At 45.3% G+C, this 22,251-nt stretch overlaps 2 protein-coding genes across 2 annotated transcripts; both read left to right on the top strand.

The window, feature by feature from the left end:
- Nucleotides 1–2,053: 2,053 nt before the first annotated feature.
- On the top strand, nucleotides 2,054–3,085 carry LOC132574852 (proto-oncogene Mas-like). The gene is made up of 2 exons (XM_060243084.1): nucleotides 2,054–2,815; nucleotides 2,882–3,085. The coding sequence occupies exons 1-2, from the start codon at nucleotides 2,054–2,056 to the stop codon at nucleotides 3,083–3,085; spliced, it is 966 nt and encodes a 321-aa protein (XP_060099067.1).
- Nucleotides 3,086–10,440: 7,355 nt separating this feature from the next.
- On the top strand, nucleotides 10,441–11,454 carry LOC132574851 (mas-related G-protein coupled receptor member H-like). Its single transcript, XM_060243082.1, has one exon. The coding sequence runs from the start codon at nucleotides 10,441–10,443 to the stop codon at nucleotides 11,452–11,454; it is 1,014 nt and encodes a 337-aa protein (XP_060099065.1).
- The last annotated feature ends 10,797 nt before the right edge of the window (nucleotides 11,455–22,251 follow it).

The raw sequence follows: 22,251 nt of genomic DNA, 5'->3' as shown, positions 1-22,251 counted from the left end.
CATGCCGCAGCATTCTGCACTAGTTGTAGTCTCCGGGTTAGCGTCAAGGGTAGCCCCATGTAGAGAGCATTACAGTGATCTATTCTTGAGGTGACCGTAGCATGGATTACCGTTGCTAAGTCATTGCGCTCCAGGTACGGGGCCAGCTGCCGTGCTTGCCGAAGATGAAAAAAGGCAGATCTAACAGTGGCTGCCACCTGAGCCTCCATTGTAAGGGAGGACTCGAGAAGCACGCCTAAGCTCTTGACCTTAGGGACCGGTATCAGTGGGACCCTGTCAAGGGCCGGCAGCTGGATCTCTCTCCCCGGACCACCCCGACCCAGGTAGAGAACCTCTGTCTTCGTCGGATTCAATTTCAGCCGACTCAGTCTGAGCCAAGAAGCCACGGCTTGTAATGCCAGGTCTAGATTTTCCAGGGTACAGTCAGACTGGCCACCCATCAATAGATAGAGCTGGGTGTCATCCGCATATTGATGGCAACCCAGTCCGTACCTCCTGACAATCTGGGCAAGGGGGCGCATATAGATATTAAATAGCATCGGGGATAGGGCCGCTCCCTGTGGCACCCCACAACTAAGAGAGTGCCTCTGGGATGCTTCCTCCCCTATCACCACCCTTTGTCCCCGATCTTGGAGAAAGAAGGTCAGCCATTGTAAGGCAGATCCCTGAATCCCCACATCGGCAACCAGTTACAGATCCACCTAATGGTAACAGGATCCAAACCACATTTCACCAACTTGTCAACAAGGATAGTATGTGGAACCTTATCAAAAGCTTACTGAAATCAAGATAAACGATGTCTAGAGCATTTCCCTGATCCAGCAAGGTAGTCACTTTCTCAAAAAAAGAGATCAGGTTAGCCTGACATGACTTGTTCTTGAGAAATCCATGCTGGCTCCTAGTAATCACAGCCATCCTTTCTAAATGTTTCAGGACTGACTGTTTGATGATTTGTTCTAAAACTTTTCCAGGGATAGACGTCAAGCTGATGGGTTGGTAGTTACCCGGATCCTTCTTTTTCCCCTTCTTGAAGATGGGGACAATATTATTGTTTTAAAAAAAAAGAAAAAAAGAATGGGATAGGTTTCAAAACAGTCATTATGGGTGGGGAAGGGAGAATGAATGAGAAATAGTCTCAGAGGGTAAACATGTGGGTCCGTGGGAAACTGCTAGATTAAAGTCTAATAGCATTTTAGACGCAACAATATGAGCTATCAAGAGGCAAACTTCCAAAAATCTTGTTGAGGATCTAAGGTCCTACTGGTCTCAAATTTATCTGAAGAAAAATATAACATCATACATTTCTGCTCACTTCTAAATCTTATTACATTTAGCTACACAACCTTCCCTTTAGATGTTTGTTGGATACATTAATTCTTTAAAATGTGCATGTTTCATGTGATATTTTAATGATACTATAGCAAACGACACATTAGTTTAGCGCTTTATACTTTGCTTGTGTTTTTTATCTGTCTCCTTTGGACTGGTTTACCTTTTCTTTTCCTTTCAGGGTTTTGGAAGTGAAAGTTCCATCCACCTGATGGGAAACCTCTATACAGAAATAACCGTAATTTTATACTAAAGTATATGCACAGCAGACTTTCAAGTGGATTTAGAGCATCACTTCAGTGGTACAAGATTAAGAACGTCACACGTTTAGTCCAGTAGCAGAAAGTGAATGGGCATTGGCCTGTTTTATCCCAGCAGCAACAGCAGATATACAAGAGAAGAAGAAGAAGACTGCAGATTCATACTTTGCCCTTCTCTCTGAATCAGAGACTCAGAGCGGCTTACAATCTCCTATATCTTCTTCCACCCAGAACAGACACCCTGTGAGGTAGGTGGAGCTGAGAGAGCTCGCCCAGAAGCTGCATTTCAAGGACAACTCCTCTGAGAGCTATGGCTGACCCAAGGCCATTACAGCAGCTGCAATTGGAGGAGTGGGAAATCAAACCCAGTTCTCCCAGGTAAGAGTCCGCACACTTAACCACTACACCAAACTGGCTCTCAAGAAGGCAAGCATTCCAAAGGGAAAGATAGAAGATAGAGCATAATGAACAATTCCAGCCGAATATTCCATTCCTTTGAGGACACTGAATTAGGAACTCATGAATACACATTAAATAACTCAACGAACATCCCAGATTTTATCGTCACCTCTCATTTCAGTCTAATTACCTGTATCCTCGTATTTCCAATCTGCATAGCTGGAATTGTGGGGAATGGTATTGTCATTTGGCTTCTAGGCTTCTGTATGAAGAGGAATCCCTTCACAACCTACGTGTTGAACTTGGCTATTGCCGATACTGGGGTCCTTATAGCCAGCATTTTGGGATATATAGTTTTAACATTAATTTTGAGTGCAGCCTATTCTCTATTGGGATTTTACATCTATTTTTGGGCATGGTCCTTTATGTACATCACTGATCAGCTTCTCCTGACCATCATCAGTGTCGATAGGTGCGTGGCTGTCCTCTTCCCACTTTGGCATCGATGCCACCGGCCGCCACACCTGTCCAGAATGGTTTGTGTCTCCGTATGGGTCCTCTCCTTCCTGATTGCTGTATTGGACTTCTTTCTCTCTTTTGTAAATGAATTCATCTTGCTCCAATTTATTCTGAACATTGCAATATGTACCCCAATCATGGCTATCTCCACAATCATTTTGTTTGTGAAAATCCGTACTCAGCAGCATAAGCAAGGAAGGCTTTTACCAGTCATTTCCCTGGCTCTCTTTTTGTTTCTTCTCTTTGGTTTCCCTGTGAATTACAGTACTATTGTCTTTTACCTTTTGGATGACCTCGAGATAAAGTCAGTGTTCAGTAATGCCTTTGGTTACTCAAAATTAAGTTTCCAAGAGTTTCTTACTCTTGCTTTCAAGACAGATCGGGTTATGATCGCTTGGATGGTTGCTTTTGTGTGTGCAATTCTAAATTGCAGTGTCAACCCTTTGATCTATTTCTTAATGGGGAGAAAGAAGACCGGCCAACTCAGGCAGTCCATGAAAGGTATCCTCCAGAGTATCTTTAAAGATGAGGAAAACAGCAGAGGTCAAGAAGGACCCCACTCTGAAACCCAATTCTGACAAATTCCTAACACCTTCAAGTTTCAGGGCTTTTGATTTTGGGTGTAACGACATATGCCCTTCTTTAGCTCATTGAGTTACAGGCGTCAGGACAAAACACAATGATTTAAGTTTTTCAAGGACTTCTTTTTTCCATTAAAACAATTTTTATTTGGTAATATATGATAATTATATCCAATACTAATAAGATATTAATAAACACTTATTACCTTCCCCATACATTACTCTTTTTCCTCCTCCTTTTTCCTCCTCCCCTCCCCACAAATCTTGACCCCCGCCAGTGTCAATTACTTAAAATACTAGTATCAAAAGGTATCCTGAACTCTAAAAGAATCTTAATAATAAAAAAGAAAAAAAACTATATATCATTTTGCAAAAAGACACATATATCTTATATTCTTATATAAACCCCACTTACTTATTAAAGTTCACCAGTTGCCTCTTCGGCTTCTGAGTGTGGAAGAGTGCAAGCAAGGCAGATTGGTTCTGTGAACCCACCAACTCATTCTAGGCACTCACCGGTATTCTTTTTTAAAAACAAAATGGAAATGGTGTGCTACAGCCGTCTGACTGCACAAAAACCCCTACTGGGTGGGATACAGGCACTTTTGAGGGGAGCATGTGGACAGTCTTCTGCTGCTCAATTTTGAGCCAGCCCGATTTGGGACACCTCCCATGCACCCCAAGCTGCTGGTCTGGACTCAGCCATGGTGACCCTTAGAATTAGGACTACGGTGGTACACAACAAAATTCCCAAAGATATACATGGAAATTACTGGTTTGGGTCATTACCATGATTTTTTCTGGAATGATAATAGCCCAAAGATTCTTTGATAACTAAAAAAAAACCCCTTCTGAAACAAGCATTGCTGTTTTTCATCTTTTAGTGCTACTGCCCAGCTGCAGCATGCATGTGTTTTTCTTTGATTCTACTGATTTCCAGAAAAAATGGCATTTTTCCCTTTCAATCAGGTACTTTCAAGGGAGGAGCACAAAGCACTTCCAGTGAATCATCTTTGGAGACAAGCCACAGAGAGCCATAGTTCTTTTTCCCACCCTCCTTTGTAAGGGGAATCCCTTTTAGTTATTTACAAAGCTGGAGAAATAGAGAACTGGAGACATGTTGTTCAGGGACTTGTAGAATTTATCACCATGGTCCAATTTGCTTGAAACTGGGAGGTTCTTTAGAGGACAGCCAGCACATACAAGTCTTCACTTTTGGTGTTACTTGCTTAAAAAACGGCCACTCCAGACTTTCTGAAAAATCCCTAATAGGGAATAATGAATGTGCAGTTATGATGGCTGGGGGCACCTTCTTCAGGGATTTGTTGAATATGTCCCCTTGGCCCAATTTGTTTGAAGCTTGGCAGTTTATAAGACAATGCACAGCTCTCTGGTGCAGTTTTAGTGTCATTGGATCGAAACAAGCCATTTTGTACCTTTATTCTAGCAGGAAAATCGACATAAGCTGTAGAGACAAGATACCTTATATAATCCTGAGCATGTTGACCTATTTTAGCCTAACAAATCAGACCATTTGCAGCTGGTGATTCAGATTATTCTGACTACAATAGAAATATAATATTGGACCAGTTATTCTATTAGTGTCAAACAGAGAATTCTCACTGACCGATTTCGTACTATACTTGTTCCAGGGTGGAGAGCTCTTTTGCTACCGGGGCTACTCTCCATTTTCGCACAAGTTGCCCCAGAACTGCAAGTGGGCGTGCTGCTATTCCTTAGCAACCAAGATCCTCTGAAACCAAGTGGTTTCCACTTGCTGCTGAATAGTGGCACACTAACTCGCAGCTCCGGGGCAAATTGTGTGAAAATTGTGTTTATCTGCGGGACCGCCTTTTCCCATATATCCCCCAGAGAGCACTGCTTTCAGGGACAAAAAATCTGCTGTCCACCCCTGAACCAAAGGAGGCCAGGTTGCATTTGACATGAGCCAGAGCCTTCTCGGTGGCAGCACCAGAGTTATGGAATGCTCTCCCGGAGGCCATAAGGGCCCTGCGGAACCTTCCTACGTTCCGCAGGGCCTGCAAGACCAAACTGTTTCGACAGGCCTTTGATGCTTAAACCGAGAGAGAGCTGCCACCTGACATCAGTTTGAGTATCCGGTGTCCAACCGTCTGAAAAGCAGAACCGCCAACATAGTAATGGTACAGCGCTGTGGAATAGTTTTAAATTTTAATTATATTAATGTTTTATAGATTTTATTGACTTACTGTTTTTTAAACAAATGTTGTGAGTCTGCTTGCGGAGAGGGCGGAATGGAAGTGTAATGTAAATAAAATAAATAAATAAAATGGAGAGAAGGCCCGGTAGCCAAAGGGCTCTTCACCCTGGAACAAGCATAGTGCGAAATTGGTCACTGTCTTTTTAAAATTTTTGCCAGGGTTTTTTTTTTTTTTTGTAATTAACATTTTTATTGAAAGTTTATGAGGAGATACAGACAGTATCGATAGTCATATAGATACAGTTCAAATTACTTGATATTAGTAAAAAACACCCAGCAAACAAATATAAAGCCATTTTTCTTAATATCTGGGGAATGGACTTGTCCTCTGGCTTTTTGGCTTCCACGTGAGGAGGAATTCTTTCACCATCTCCATCCTGGACATGGCTATGGCTCACATAAGAGTCTTCATATCTTTGGCTGCATTTGCTGCTGTAGGAAATTCCCCTTCTGGGTTGATATATGTAGATCTCATCATATTAATACAGAGCCCCGTGGCGCAGAGTGTTAAAGCTGCAGTACTGCAGTCCTAAGCTCTGCTCATGACCTGAGTTCGAACCCCAGCAGAAGCTGGGTTTTCAGGTAGCTGGTTCAAGGTTGACTCAGCCTTCCATCCTTTCGAGGTCGGTAAAATGAGTACCCAGCTTGCTGGGGGGAAAGTGTAGATGACTGGGGAAGGCAATGGCAAACCACCCCATAAAAAAAAAAGTCTGCCATGAAAACATTGTGAGAGCAACGTCACACCAGAGTCGGAAATGACTGGTGTTTGCACAGGGGACCTTTCCTTTCCATCATATTAACATGCAACTAATACTCCCTTGAAGCTGTGGAGTCTTGTGAGCAAAAACTCTATTTTGTGAGCTACTGGCATTCAAGTTGTGAGCTACTGCATCAATTAGTTTGCTCTGGGGCCATTTTTTCTGAGCTAAGACAAAAATGTGAGAGCCAGAGGCTAAAAATCCGTGAGCCAGTTCACACTAATTCAGCTTAGAGGAAACACTGCATGCAACACCAACCAATTTCTATTGATGGGTATCACCATTAACCAGTGTGCTTGTGTGCCCTCTTCCCAACCTGGCATTGATTTCACAGGCCATTTCAGTTGCCCAGCATTCCGCATCTGGGTCCTCTCCTTCTTGCTTAATGGAATCCACAACATGCTCCAGTTTGGTGTAGTGGAGCATGTAGTAGCTAAAATGAAACAGATTTTAAGGTTGAATAGATGCAATGAGGAATATCAAATCACCCCTATAGAATTATTTTTAAAATTTGCCATCTTCAGGAAAATCACCAGTGAGGGGAGAAGTGGAGTTTCACGTACAGGAAATTCCAGTGTCTGGGGCCATCACCAAAAATGTCCCACTCTTTGGACCAGCCTGTAACACATAGTCTTTTGAAGTTATTGCCACCAATTCAGGTTTCTTTTCCTTTACTCCAGCAGTAAAATATACCTTGGAAGATAATATGGCATAGAGTTAAGCAGTTAATCTTTCTTTCTTTCTTTCTTTCTTTCTTTCTTTCTTTCTTTCTTTCTTTCTTTCTTTCTTTCTTTCTTTCTTTCTTTCTTTCTTTCTTTCTTTCTTTCTTTCTCAAAATTTCTGCAATGCTAAAAGGGCTGGCTCACCCACTAGGTAAAATAGGCATTTGCCTAGGGCGGATTAGTCGAAGAAATGTATTTATTAAGATTTTGATAATAGGACACATTTCAATTGCAAGAACACTGAGCAGAGAAAAATATTGTGATACAAAATGGAATACAGCAAAGACATCTTCAGAAGGAGAAGAAGGAGATTGTCAAGTATTGACCCTGCTTTGTTTCTGAGATCTAATGGGGTGAGGTGGGGGGCTATACCATACCACCTTCCCTCCATACCACTATTATTACCCCCCAGGGATCATTTTGTAAAAAAATAGGTGGTGGAGCTCATCCAGGGATTGTTATGCAGCTGCTGCACATACTATTCAATGAACAAGGAGGTGGAACTCTCAGAAGGAGGTGGAACTCTCAGAAAGGTTCAGGAGCTGAGCTCCTGTAAGTTCCCACTGAATCTGAAGCCTGATTACCCCTCCAGAAAGCGAACTGAGAAATTGAAAGACAATGAATCGAACAAACAGAATAGTTTTCACTTGGCGATGACGCTTTCCATTCCTTATCACTTACAAATGTTCTGCTCACCAGTGTCATTTTAGCACATATAATCTTTTCATGGCAGAAGCTTCCTCCATCTGATAGTTAACTTGATGGCCGATAAAAGAACGGTTCCATCTTTTGTCCCCTCATGCTGGCAAACTGAAGAAGAAAAAGCAACAGGTAGCTAGCCTGGACTTACTTCTTCTCAAATCTCACAGTGACTTCGATGAGACACCAACGTTTTTCTCTGGGCTTTCCAAGTTTCCTTCAACTCCTCAGTCGCCTGCCAGTCCAACACAAGATGTGGGGCTCTTTCATCATTCGCTCACTTTATCTGAACGCTGTTGTCCACAGTTAAAGGTACGTGAAACTCTCAGACTGACATAATTCATTTTGAAGCGGGAGGGAAATTAGGGAGTGGCCAAGCATAGGTGAGGTCCGTTTGCAGAGGAGAAGGTTGAGCCATCCACAACGTGGACGTGACCTAACAGAGAATGGGATAAAAGGAAGGTCAGAGGACCAGGTCAGAAAGGAATGGACGGGGGACTGTGTGGGGCACTAGAAGGTCCTCCCCAGATCCAGTAGGGGGGAACCTTTTTCTCCCCTGTAAGCTAAGGGAACAAGGGGCAGGAGACTTGCACATTTTCTTTTATAGAAAACGCACATTTACTCAGAATTCAACTTTATGCAAAATCTTGAAACCGTTTCAGGCTGAGCAGAACAACTTGGAGAACTGCAAATCTTTCTCTCTTTCTTTCTTTCTTTCTTTCTTTCTTTCTTTCTTTCTTTCTTTCTTTCTTTCTTTCTTTCTTTCTTTCTTTCTTTCTTTCTTTCTTTCTCAAAATTTCTGCTATGCTAACAGGGCCGGCTCACCCACTAGGTAAAATACGCATTTGCCTAGGGTGGCAGAAGGGGGGGGTGCTGAATTGGGCTCCCCCCACTCCCCACACCCAAGACAAATACCTAGTTTGCCTTCCCCCCCATGCCACCATCTCCGTGCCGCCACCTTCCTCCCCTTTTTCTTCTGCAACCCCATGTGCACACCGCCGCCGCACCCAGCGTGCTCAGAGAAGTGCCACTAGAATTGCCCCTACCCTTTTAAACATGGTCCGGACATCTCTGCACTCTCTCTTGAGTGAACGCTTGAAAAGGGTTCACTCTTAGAGCTCAAAGAGGCTTCACTCCCCTCTGCGAAGCCTCATCGAGTGTTCACTCAAGAGAGAGCACGGAGATGCCCGGGCCATGTCTAAAAGGGTAGGGCCAATTCTAACTGCACTTCTCTGAGCACGCTGGGGGGTGGACGTTGGAGTGCAGAACAGCAGAAGGAAAGGGAGGGGATGGTGACAGCCCAGCCTGGGGTGGGGGGCATGCCTAGGGCCCCCGGGGTAGGGGGTGGCAAACAATGTCTGCCTCAAGCGCCACGTGCCCTTCGGTCGTCCCTGAATGCTAATATGAGAGAAAATAAGCCCTGCTGCAACTAAGGTATTCAGATCGTTTCTACAAATTTCTAACCCTTGACAGAAAGGATTAGTTTCTAACCCTTGACAGAAAATGAATGAGATGATTATTGTTCTCAAAAAAAAAAAAAACCCGCAAACAAAAAGAAGAATGGCATAGGATTCAGAATAGTCATTATGGATGAGGAAGGGAGATTGGAAGAAGAAGAAGAAGAAGAAGAAGAAGAAGAAGAAGAAGAAGAAGAAGATGATGATGATGATGATGATGATGATGATGATATTGGATTTATATCCTGCCCTCTACTCTGAATCTCAGAGTCTCAGAATGGCCTACAATCTCCTTTACCTCCCCCTCCACACACAACAGACACCCTGTGAGGTAGGTGGGGCTGAGCGAGTTATCACAGAAGCTGCCCTTTCAAGGACAACTCCTACAAGAGCTATGGCTGACCCAAGGCCATTCCAGCAGATGCAAGTGGAGGAGTGGGGAATCAAACCAGTTCCCCCAGATAAGAGTCCGCACACTTAACCACTACACCAAACTGACTCTCAAAAACAGTCTCAGAGGGTAAACATGTGTGTGTGCAGTGAAACTGCTAGATTAAAGTCTAGTAGCATCCTAGAGACCAATGAGATTTCTGGATGTGAGCTTTCAAGAGTCATGGCTCCAAAGATATTATCCAAAGTTTTTGTTGTGGTCTAATTTAGCTGAAGAAAAAATAATATAATGCATTTCTGCTCAATTTAAATTGTTGCGTTTAGCTACACAACCTTTCCTTTAGATACTTGTTTGATACACTAATTCTTTATTGTGCATATGTTCCATGCTGTATTTAAATGATACCATACCAAGCAACGTAGAAGAAGAAGAAGATATCGGATTTGTATCCCGCCCTATACTCGGAATCTCAGAGTCTCAGAACGGTCACAATCTCCTTTACCTTCTCCCCCACCACCCTGTGAAGTGGATGGGGCTGAAAGAGTTCTCACAGCAGCTGCCCTTTCAGGGATAACTCCTGTGAGAGCTATGGCTGACCCAAGGCCATTCCAGCAGCTGCAAGTGGAGGAGTGGGGAATCAAACCCAGTTCTCCCAGATAAGAGTCCACACACTTAACCACTACATCAAACTGGCTCTCCATTGCTTTAGTGTTTTCTACTTTGGTTGGTTTTGTCATCTGCCTTGTTTGGACTGGCTTATCTTTTCTTTTCCTTTCAGGGTCTTCTAAGTGAAAGTTCCATCCACCTTATGAGAAACATCGATATTGAAACAGCTGTAGTCCATTTATACTGACATATACGCACAACAGACTTTCAAGTGGACTTAGAGCATCACTTCAGGGGCACAAGGTTAAGAATATCACAAGTTCAGTCTGGTAGCAGAAATTGAATTGACATTGGGCAGTTTTATCCCAGCAGCAGCTGATCTAAAAGAGAAGGCGAGAATTCTAAAGGCAAAAATCAAGCATAAAGAACAGTTCAAGCCTAAAAGATTATTCCTATGAGGATGTTAATACATATTTAACAATGAACTATTCTTATGAGGATGCTGCATACATATCTAATAACTCAATGAACATCCCAGATCTGATCTTCAATCTTCCTTTCAATCTAAATGTTGTCTTTATTACCTTTATCCTCGTATTTCTAATCTGCATTGCTGGAATTGTGGGGAATTCGATGGTCATCTGGCTTCTAGGCTTCCGTATGAAAAGGAATCCCTTCACAACCTACGTGCTGAACTTGGCTGCTGCTGATATGGGGGTCCTCGTAGCCAGCATTTTGGGATATATAACTGCTACCATATTTGTTTTGAGTGGAAACTTTGCTCTAATGGGATTCTACATATACGCTTATGTATGGGCATCGATGTACATCACCGATCAGTTTCTCCTAACTGTCATCAGTGTTGATAGGTGCGTGGCTGTCCTCTTCCCACTTTGGCATCGATGCCACCGACCACCACGCCTGTCCGGAACGGTCTGTGTTTCTGTATGGGTCCTCTCCTTCCTGATTGCTGTATTGGACTTCTTTCTCTCTTTTGCAAACGAATTCACGCTGCTCCAATTTACTGTGAATGTCGCCATCTGCACCCCAGTCATGGCTATCTCCACGGTCATCTTGTCTGCGAAAATCTGCACTAAATCCCAGCAGCGAAAGCGAGGAAAGCTCTTACCCGTCATTTTACTGGCTCTCTTTTGCTTTCTTCTCTTTGGTCTTCCTGTGAATTACTTTTATATTGTCAGTTATACTTTGGATGACCTTGATGTCGAGTCATGGGCTGGTCGTGCCTCTGATGACTCAGCATCAAGTTTCCATGAGCTTCTTGCTTCCAAGGTGGATCTGATCATGATTCCTACCTTGGTTGCTTTCATGTGTACCATTCTAAACTGCAGCATCAACCCCTTGATCTATTTCTTAGTGGGGAGAAAGAAGAAGGGCCGATCCAGGCAATCCATGAAAGCTGCCCTCCAGAGGATCTTTAAAGATGATGAAAACTGCAGAGGGCAAGAGGGACCCCGATCTGAAACCCAGTTGTGACAAGTTCCTAATGCCTTTAAGCTTCTAGGCCAGGGGTGTCAAGCATGTGGACCGGGGGCCGAATCAGGCCCCCGAAGGGCTCCTATCAGGTCCCCGAGCAACTGGCTCTTGTCTGCTCCTTCTGCATCTCAGCTTGCTTTGCGAGGCTTGCTCAATCGCACAGGAGGTATGGAGCAAAGCCTCTAGTTTCTCCATTGGTTGAGGCTCCTCCCCTTCCTGGTCCCCTGGGGAGGGAGGGAAAGGGCCAGAGCTTCCTTTCCCCGTTCTCTGGATCCCATGGGCGAGATACAAAGAAAGCACCTTTAAGACCAACACGTGCTAATGTGTTTTTTTTTTAATGTAGTCGTGTTTGTCTGTGTCGTTTAAAAAGTTTATATCTCTGCTACCTAATTTTAAATAGGAACACATCTGGCCTGGCATGGCCCAGCCTGGCCCAACAAGGTCTCATTTATGTCAGATCCAGCCCTCATAACAAATAAGTTTGATGCCCCTGTCCTAGGCTTTTGATTTGGGGTGTAAGGACACATGCCCTTCCTTAGCTCATTGAGCTACAGGGGTCAGAACAAAACAGAATGGTTGAACTTCTGCAGGGGTTTCCTGGCCATGGATTCGACGGCCAGGAATAAAGGACTTGTAAATTAACTTATTTCCTCTAACTGGGAGAGCCAGTTTGGTGTAGTGGTTAAGTGTGCGGACTCTTATCTGGGAGAACCTGCTTTGATTCCCCACTCCTCCACTTGCACCTGCTAGCATGGCCTTGGGTCAGCCAAAGCTCTGGCAGAGGTTGTCCTTGAAAGGGCAGCTGCTGTGAGAGCCCTCTCAGCCCCACCCACCTCACAGGGTGTCTGTTGTGGGGGAGGAAGGTAAAGGAGATTGTGAGCCGCTCTGAGACTCTTCGGAGTGGAGGGCGGGATATAAATCCAATATCTTCTTCTTCTTCTCTATGTGATAACTTTCAGGGAATCTCACAGTAGGATTTCACCATAAGTTAGAGACAGTGGCAGACTGGGTCTAACAATATTGGTTGCCAGGCGACATAGGAGGGCCACCCACAACTCTAAGGCTATCATTTAATCTTTGTAAGAAATAAATAAAATTTTCAAAAACAACGTAAGTGGGGAAAAGGTACAATTAAAACTTTTGTGAAATAGATATATATATTCTTGTCTGCTCCTTCTGCATCTCAGCTTCCTTTGCAAGGCTTGCTCAATCGCACAGCTTCCTTTACAAGGCTTGCTCAATCGCACAGGAGGTATATATTAGTAATCACAGTGTACATACATTGTGCATATTACTGGCAGTAGATACTAAACGTACATATTACTGGCAGGAGATATTAAATGTAAGTACAAGTTGCATTTTCTCCAGGAGAGCTGATCTCTGCCAGCTGGAGATCAGTTGGAAAAGCGGGAGATCCCCAGGCCCCACTTGGAGGCTGGCAACCCTAAATACAATGCGAATTTTAGTTGCATTACAGTAATGACACTGGAACTTCTATAATATTTTCAAGCTACTAAAAGGTCATTAACAGTTTTAACATATTGCCTAATGTTTAAGGGAGCCCACTTCATCAGGGGCCCACAGTGCCCACTTGTCATCGGGCAAGCTGACACCCCGGCCAGTCCGCCACTTGTTAGAGAATGCTATTACTGGGAAGGGGATATGTTTATTATGGTGTATGCATTCACACTGCCATTCTAAGAAGAACAAAATAGGAGTCACCTTTACGACCAACTTAGTTTTATTCAGAACGTAAGCTTACGTGCGCTCTCTAAGCACACTTCATCAGACGAGGAATCAGGTACAGTGAGCAAAGCCGCACATAGCTGGTAGTCAGTGGCTCAGAATGCAAACTGGTACACTTCCTACCAGCTATGCGTGGCTTTGCTCACTGTACTGGATTCCTCGTCTGATGAAGTGTGCTTGCAGAGCACACAAGAGCTTACGTTCTGAATAAAACTAAGTAGGTCTTAAAGGTGCAGACTCCTATTTTGTTCTACTACTTCAGACCAACACGGCTGACTACTTGGATCGTTCTAAGGAGAGTTACAAATATCAGTGTCTTCAGTTGACAACTGACTGATGAAGCAAGGAGCCTTCAAGGGAAGTGAGAAGCAGAGGTGGTTGGTCATCGCCTTCCTCTGCAGACTTCCCTGGTGGTCTCCTATCCGTGTATTGACTCTTCGCAGTCCATATCATTCCTCATCCCAAGCAGATGATGTCAGCAGAGTTGACATCCCAAGCGCCAGAGTTACAGATCTCCATTGAACTGAGTGGGTATAGAAGAGTATAAACCTCCCGAGAATGGCTGTGCCAGTCACGCGGCTTTTGAGGAACCGTCCCCACTGATGTACCTCCTTGAATGAATTGTGTTGCACTCCTTTTTCATTCCTTTTATTGTCTATTGGATTTATTTACCAATCAACAATTGGTAACTGGCTGTATTCACCAATGATTTCATTTTATTTACGCACGGATAAACTTTCTGTTGTTGTAAGCGTGTCATGTCCTTCTGATACTTAGATATTGTTTGATTCCCCGCGCCTCCAAACGCAGCTGCCGGTGTGACCTTGGTTCAGTCACAGTTCTTGAAAGAGCAGCACTGCTGTCGTGATGCTGATGTGACCGTCTAGGATTCAGGCAAAACTCTATGGTTTTACGGTATAGTTTTGAAGAAGTCCTAGCATGTTGTATTAATAATAATAATAATAAGTTTTATTTATACCCCGCCCACCCCGCCGAGGCAGGCTCAGGGCGGCTTACAGGACATGATGCAGTATCATGATATAACAATGACAGATAAAATCAATCAACAATATAAATACAAATATAAATTAATTTAAAAAGCTAAAACAATACAGTGGTGCTACAGTCTCTATTTATCCAGGCAGCGTAATATTAGTTTCACGCCAATGATACGATGCCACTTCTGAATATTCACTAGAAGTGATGAATCACCAGAGAGCCAGTTTGGTGTTGTGGTTAAGTGCATAGACAGGGTATCTGTTGTGGGGTGGGGAAGTAAAGGAGATTGTGACCGCTCTGAGAGTCAGATTATAGGGCAGGATATAAATCCAATATCTTCTTCTTCATCATCATTGCTGCAATGTCTTCCTCCCATCCACACCCACTCCCCTCTCCCTTGGAAGGAAGATTGAATGTTGCTGTTCCGGAAATGATGCAGCATTGATTTCACTAGTTTTCTGGGAGAACCGGCTTTGATTCCCCAGTTCTCTACTTGCAGCTGCTGGAATGGCCTTGGGTCACCCATAGCTCTGGCAGAGGTTGTCCTTGAAAGGGTAGCTGCTGTGAGAGCCCTCTCCAGCCCCACCCACCTCACAGGGTGTCTGTTGTGGGGGGAGAAGATATTGGAGATTGTAAGCCAGTCTGAGTCTCTGATTCAGGAGAAGGGTGAGGTATAAATCTGCAGTTCTTCTGCAGTTCTTCTTAATTAATTAGGGTAGCCAGTCTCCAGTTTGGTGTAGTGGTTAAGTGTGTGGACTCTTATCTGGGAGAATCAGGTTTGATTCCCCACTCCTCCACTTGCACCTGCTGGAATGGCCTTGGGTCAGCCATAGCTCTCACAGAGTTGTCCTTGAAAGGGCAGCTACTGTCAGAGTCCTCTCAGCCCCACCCGCCTCACAGGGTATCTGTTGTGGGGTGGAGAAGTAAAGGAGATTGTGACCGCTCTGAGATTCGGATTATAGGGCGGGATATAAATCCAATATCTTCTTTTTCATCATCATTGCTGCAATGTCTTCCTCCCATCCCCACCCACTCCCCTCTCCCTTGGAAGGATGATTGAATGTTGCTGTTCCGGAAATGATGCAGCATTGATTTCACTAGTTTTTAAGTTTCCTCAAACATTGTTTTCAGTTTAAAAAAAATGAGTTTTTTTTGTTGTTGTTGTTTCCTGAGCAGTTAGAGCACCCACAATGGCTCTTATGAGCCCAATCAGGATTTGGAATTAATTTATACATGTGTTATACATTTAGAGCGGCCCCGTGGCGCAGAGTGGTAAAGCAGCAATACTGCAGTACTGTGATCTGAACTCTCTGCTGACGACCTGAGTTCTATCCCAGTGAAAGCTGGGTTCAGGTAGCTGGCCCAAGATTGACTCAGCCTTCCATCCTTCCGAGGTCGGTCAAATGAGTACCTGGCTTGCTGGGGGGGAAGTGTAAAAGACTGGGGAAGGCAATGGCAAGCCACCCGTAAAAAGTCTGCCGTGAAAACGTTGTGAAAGCAACATCACCCCAGAGTCGGAAATGACTGGTGCTTGCACAGGGGACCTTTCCTTTCCTATACATTTAGATCTGAACTGAAGAACAGTCAAGCTCAAGCCAGCTCTTCTGTTGCAACAGGACATCACATCTCAACAGAAGCGGGGCTTCTGACATATCCCTTTCCCCCCAGTTTTTTCTGTTTCCATCCATCTCAGTTTTATCCTAGACTATGCCCTAGAAAGGCAGCCCTGTGGTGCAGAGCGGTCAAGCTGCAGTACTGCATTCCAAGCTCTGCTCATGACCTGAGTCCGATCCCAGAGGAAGTTGGGTTCAGGTAGCCAGCTCAAGGATGACTCAGCCTCCCATCCTTCCAAGGCTGGTAAAATGAGTCCCCAGCTTGCTGGCGGGAAAGTGTAGATGACTGGGGAAGGCAATGGCAAACCACCCCATAAAAAAAGTCTGCCGTAAAAATGTCATGATGCGACGTCACCTCGGAGTTGGAAATGACTGGTGCTTGCACAGGGGATTGCCTTTATCTTTTTTCCTCTATGATGATGATGAAGGCGTCTCAAAGCAGTTTACAATCACCTTTCCTTCCTCTCAGATGCCTCTGTTTTACCCTTTGAATAAATCTATTAGAGTGAAATAAAGTGAGTTTAGTCAGCTCTGAATCAACCAAGAACACTTTATTGCAAGAAGAAACAGTCATAGAGGAACACAGGCAAAACTGCAACTATATACTATCTGGCCATGGTTAACCATGCCCCTGTAGCAGGCAACAGTTACTCCTATTGGCTCACTCCAGATCCCTTCTTTTTCCTCTCTTTATTACAAGTTGTTACATGCCTAGCATCCTGATTGGTCAGTTATTCCAGGCTTCAGGATCCTGGTTTGCAAGGAGTGCCTGTCTCAAGCTCAGGCAACAAAAACCCAGTAAAACACAATACGTAACAGGCTGAGAGACATCAAATGACTGGGGGGCCACCCAGTGAATGTCATGGCTGCATGAGGATTTGACCCTGGGTCTCCAGGTGTGAATTTCAAACTCTAAGCCTAAATCTGCACTACTCAGATGTTGCTGCCACTCTGGGAGGTTCGTCAACTCACCTATTCCCATAGATAAGTTCTAGACTTCTCAGCTGAGATTTATTTTCCAGGCGATGTTTCGTATGTTTGCTACGTTTCTGTGGGAACCTTTGACTGTCAGTTGTTTTAAGCACTACGATGGAAAAGGAGGATAAGAATCAAATTAATGCACTTTACTTGATAAAGGGTTCTGATCAGGGAGACGGTGTCACTTTTCTTATCAGCGGCCAGCCGGTTATTTTCCAGATGGCTTTTTAAAGATACCCCGAGAGACTCCTCCTTCTACCAACGGGCGCCTAAGGAAAGAGCATCTTGTCTTGTCACATGAAGACAGCAGGCTGCTGGAGGGGATAAAATCAGGTGTCAGATCACTTTTTACATGTAAGGAGATTCAAGACCGATAGACTTTATTTTTCCCTGAGGACTCAGGGTGAAAAATTTCCCGCACAAGTCTTGCCACCACAGCAGAAGATCGAGTTCCACTGTCTTCCTTCCCTCAGCCTGAGGTTTTGGTCTTACTCAAAAGTATGTGCAAATCTCACGTCGACTAGTCGCAGAGGGTAACTGTGTTGGTTTGCAGTAGAAGAGCTAGATTTGAGCCCAGTAACGCCTTAGCGGCCAATAGGAATTCAGGATATTAGCTTTCAAAAGTCTATAATTGCTAGGAAGCTGACAATGTCCTTTTTTGAATATAGGGACCAGGCCTCAGATTCAGCAGGAGCTCACAGGAGCACAGCTCCTGAACCTTCCTGAGGGTTCCCCCTCCTCCACCCCACTTTGTCCATTGAATAGTAGGTGCAGCTGCATAACAATCCCTGGATGAGCTCCACCACCTATTTTTTTTTTTCTACAAAGCGTCCCCTGATAGGGACCTCTATTGCATTTGTCCAAGTTTCAGGCATCGAGCCTGTCCTATCAATTACAGTGAATAGGGCAGTTAAAAAAGGGACCCCCCCCCCACTCAAGAAATGCCTTAATAGCTTCAGGAGGGATGGCATCAGGCCTGGGGGCTTTCTCCAGTTTGATTAGCGCTATCAGGGATTCAACCTCTGCCGCTTGTACCGGAGGCCACTCTAAACCATCTTCGAAGCTTAGGTCAGATTCTTCTACAGAACTGAACATACGAACATATGAAACTGCCTTCTACTGAATCAGACCCTCAGTCCGTCAAAGCCAGTATTGTCTACTTAGACTGGCAGCGGCTCTCCAGGGTCTCAAGCTGAGGTTTTTCATGCCTATTTGCCTGGACCCTTTTTAGTTGGAGATGCCGGGGATTGAACCTGGGACCTTCTGCTTCCCAAGCAGTGCTCTACCACTGAGCCACCACCCCTTTGCTATTAACTCTATTCTCCTGAAGAATCTTCAAAAAAATGTTCAAACCAAGTATTTACTGTTATCGAGCTACTTATGAAGCCTTTCCTACACACAGAGTCTAAAATCAAGGCCCAGAATTTCCTCATGTCATTATTTATCGTAGCTTGGAGAAGGGGTTCCCAGCATTTCTGTAAAAAGGCTTTTTGCTTATTTTTATATTATTAGCCAGTCTTAAGCTTTCTGTTGTGTATGACAGGGGTGACCAATGGTAGCTCTCCAGATGTTTTTTGCCTACAACTCCCATCAGCCCCAGCCATCAGCCATGAGACTCGGGAAGCCTGGGCGAAGGGGGGGCGGCGTGCAAGCTGCCGCCGCGTTCTCTCTTCGCCCAGGCTCCCCAAGACTCAGGGAGCCTGGGTGAAGAGAGGGGGCGCCGCATGAGCTGCCACGGCCATGTTCTGTCTTCGCCTGGGCTCCCCGAGACTCAGAAAGCCTGGGCGAAGGGGGGGGGGTGTCCAGTGACATAATCAGTGATGTTATCAGGGCACACGCACACTGTGCACGCATGATTATGATATGGGGGGGGGGGCAGAGTGCTATTCAGTCTGTGGCACAGAAAAGTCTAGCCCCGGGCCTTCTCACAAGGCTCTAGCTCATTCTTTGTAAAGGCAGAGTGGGTTCTCAAAGGACCATTGTATCACTCTCTCTGTGTGAAGGGTGCCTACAGTACAGAACCTGGCAGGTAGCAATTGCAAAGTTTCTCCTTGGGGTTGCCATCCCTTCAGGTGCAGCATGAAGATCTCCTGGAATTACAACCAATCTCCAGGCTACAGAGATCTGTCTCCCTGGAGAATGTCCAACAGAGGTCAGTCTCCCTGGAGAATGTCCAACAGAGGTCAGTCTCCCTGGAGAATGTCCAACAGAGGTCAGTCTCCCTGGAGAATGTCCAACAGAGGTCAGTCTCCCTGGAGAATGTCCAACAGAGGTCAGTCTCCCTGGAGAATGTCCAACAGAGGTCAGTTTCCCTGGAGAATGTCCAACAGAGGTCAGTCTCCCTGGAGAATGTCCAACAGAAGTCAGTCTCCCTGGAGAATGTCCAACAGAAGTCAGTCTCCCTGGAGAATGTCCAACAGAGGTCAGTTTCCCTGGAGAATGTCCAACAGAGATCAGTCTCCCTGGAGAATGTCCAACAGAGGTCAGTCTCCCTGGAGAATGTCCAACAGAGGTCAGTCTCCCTGGAGAATGTCCAACAGAGGTCAGTCTCCCTGGAGAATGTCCAACAGAGATCAGTCTCCCTGGAGAATGTCCAACAGAGGTCAGTCTCCCTGGAGAATGTCCAACAGAGGTCAGTCTCCCTGGAGAATGTCCAACAGAGGTCAGTCTCCCTGGAGAATGTCCAACAGAGGTCAGTCTCCCTGGAGAATGTCCAACAGAGGTCAGTCTCCCTGGAGAATGTCCAACAGAGGTCAGTTTCCCTGGAGATAATGTCTGCTTTGCAGGGAGGGTTGTATGTCATATACCTAGCTGATGCCCCTCCCCTCCCCAAACCCCACCCTCCCCAGGTTCCATCCCCGCATCTCCAGGAATTTCCCAACTTCATTCAAGAGTTATGCTCCGTCTAATGATCCCGACATGCTCTATGCATTTTTATTTCACATGATAATCTAGTTGGAGAGATTGAAAATAGAAACAGTAAGGCAGAATATTAATGTAACCAAGGGAAAAAACATCATTGGATCTGGGCCCAGAGCGCCTTATTAGGACATAAGCCTCCCATTGCAAACGTCTCCTCCATCTTTCACCGAAGACTGTCTTGACATCTAAGATAAGAACATTTTGTCATATGATCCTGTCAAGCTAACTGTAGGATGTCTTATACAACATGAACTGAGTGTACAGAACAGCAAACACTTCCCCTTTTCAGTGAGAGCTGGAAAAGTCTCTGCAAGTCCGCTGCCCTTCCAGCACAGGACAATGGACTGTTGCCATCTTCCATTGAGGAAGACTAACCTCTGGAGCTATCTTTATTGAAGGCACCACATTCCGCTGATTGGAGTGGAAATCCACCGGTATCTCAAGAAGGGAGCTCCAACTCTTGAAAGCTCATACCCAGGAACTCTTGTTGGTGTCTAAGGGGCTACTGGATAACCAGCTGTTCTACTGCAAACCATGATGGCTATTCTCTGCAACTCTCTTCCAGTCACCATAGCTGAAGACTGCTGACCCTTCACAGGTATGTGAAAATCTCTCCTTACACTAGCTCATTCTCAGACTGGAAAGCCAGTCTGGTGTAGTGGTTAAGTGTGTGGACTCTTATCTGGGAGAACCAGGTTTGATTCCCCACTCCTCCACTTGCACCTGCTGGCATGGCCTTGGGTCAGCCATAGCTCTGGCAGAGGTTGTCCTTGAAAGGGCAGCTGCTGGGAGAGCCCTCTCCAGCCCCACCCACCTTGCAGGGTGTCTGTTATGGGGGAGGAAGGTAAAGGAGATTGTGAGCTGCTCTGAGACTCTTCGGAGTGGAGGGCGAGATATAAATCCAATATCTTCATCTACTCACAGGGTGTCTGTCGTGGGGGAGGAAGGTAAAGGAGATTGTGAGCCGCTCTGAGACTCTTCGGAGTGGAGGGCGGGATATAAATCCAGTATCTTCAGCTACCTCACAGGGTGTCTGTTGTGGGGGGGAGGAAGGTAAAGGAGATTGTGAGCCGCTCTGAGACTCTTCGGAGTGGAGGGTGGGATATAAATCCAGTATCTTCATCTACCTCACAGGGGGTCTGTTGTGGGGGAGGAAGGTAAAGGAGATTGTGAGCCGCTCTGAGACTCTTCGGAGTGGAGGGCGGGATATAAATCCAGTATCTTCATCTACCTCACAGGGTGTCTGTCATGGGGGAGGAAGGTAAAGGAGATTGTGAGCCGCTCTGAGACTCTTCGGAGTGGAGGGCGGGATATAAATCCAGTATCTTCATCTACCTCACAGGGTGTCTGTTGTGGGGGGGAGGAAGGTAAAGGAGATTGTGAGCCGCTCTGAGACTCTTCGGAGTGGAGGGCGGGATATAAATCCAGTATCTTCATCTACCTCACAGGGGGTCTGTTGTGGGGGAGGAAGGTAAAGGAGATTGTGAGCCGCTCTGAGACTCTTCGGAGTGGAGGGTGGGATATAAATCCAATATCTTCTTCTTCAAATTCAGTTGCAAAGGTTTTTTTTTAAATGAAATCTCCTCTTAAAAGGTAAAGGTAGTCTCCTGTGGAAGCACCAGTCGTTTCCAACTCTGAGTTGACGTTGAATGACAAAGTTTTCATGGAACCCAGTTTCCGCTGGAATCGAACTCAGGTTTGACAACCCTGGTGTAAATTACTGGGGAAAGCAATGGCAAACCACCCCATAACACAAAGTGGGAGGGTGGGCATCAAGGAGTACTAATGCATAATGGGCAGTGGAAATGGGAGGGTGGATATCAAGGAGATACTTTAAGGAAATACTGTGTGAGTGTTAATGTTTCAAGCTAGGGTTGCCAATCCCCAGGTGGGGGCAGGGGATCCCCCGGTTTGGAGGCCCTCCCCCCGCTTCAGGGTCATCAGGAAGCAGGGGGAGGGGAGGGAAATGTCTGCTGGGAACTCTATTATTCCCTATGGAGATTTATTCCCGTAGAAAATCATGGAGAATTGATCCGCGGGTATCTGGGACTCTGGGGGGGCTGTTTTTTGAGGTAGAGGCACCAAATTTTCTGTATAGCATCTAGTGCCTCTCCCCAAAATACCCCCCAAGTTTCAAACAGATTGGACCAGGGGGTCCAATTCTATGAGCCCCGAAAGAAGGTGCCCCTATCCTTCATTATTTCCTATGGAAGGAAGGCATTGAAAAGGTGTGCCGTCCCTTTAAATGCGATGGCCAGAACTCCCTTTGGAGTTCAATGACGCTTGTCACAGCCTTGATCTTGGCTCCTTCCCTAGTGTCTCCTGGCTCCATCCCCAAAGTCTCCTGGCTCCACCCCCAAAGTCCCCAGATATTTCTTAAATTGGACTTGGCAACCCTATTTCAAGCAGGTTTGTATTTTGAGTGAAATAATAGTACTGTTAGTTGAGTTTGCCTGTGTGTCCCTTATAAAATTTGTATCTCTGGTACCTGGCTTTACATTTTATGGCACACATTACCTGGCTCGACAGAGTGACATTT

The sequence above is a fragment of the Heteronotia binoei genome, chromosome 7 (genome assembly GCF_032191835.1).
Source record: "Heteronotia binoei isolate CCM8104 ecotype False Entrance Well chromosome 7, APGP_CSIRO_Hbin_v1, whole genome shotgun sequence".
NCBI lineage: Eukaryota > Metazoa > Chordata > Lepidosauria > Squamata > Gekkonidae > Heteronotia > Heteronotia binoei.
The sequence above is the reverse complement of the archived record's forward strand: the minus strand, read 5'-3'. Positions and strand labels throughout refer to the sequence as shown.

Bases quoted from the DNA above. Each gene is read 5' to 3' on its own strand.
- LOC132574852 (XM_060243084.1), top strand. From the start codon at position 2,054: ATGAACAATTCCAGCCGAATATTCCATTCCTTTGAGGACACTGAATTA. The intron at 2,816-2,881 runs GTGTTCAGTAAT...CTTGCTTTCAAG, and splicing joins ATGACCTCGAGATAAAGTCA to ACAGATCGGGTTATGATCGC.
- LOC132574851 (XM_060243082.1), top strand. From the start codon at position 10,441: ATGAACTATTCTTATGAGGATGCTGCATACATATCTAATAACTCAATG.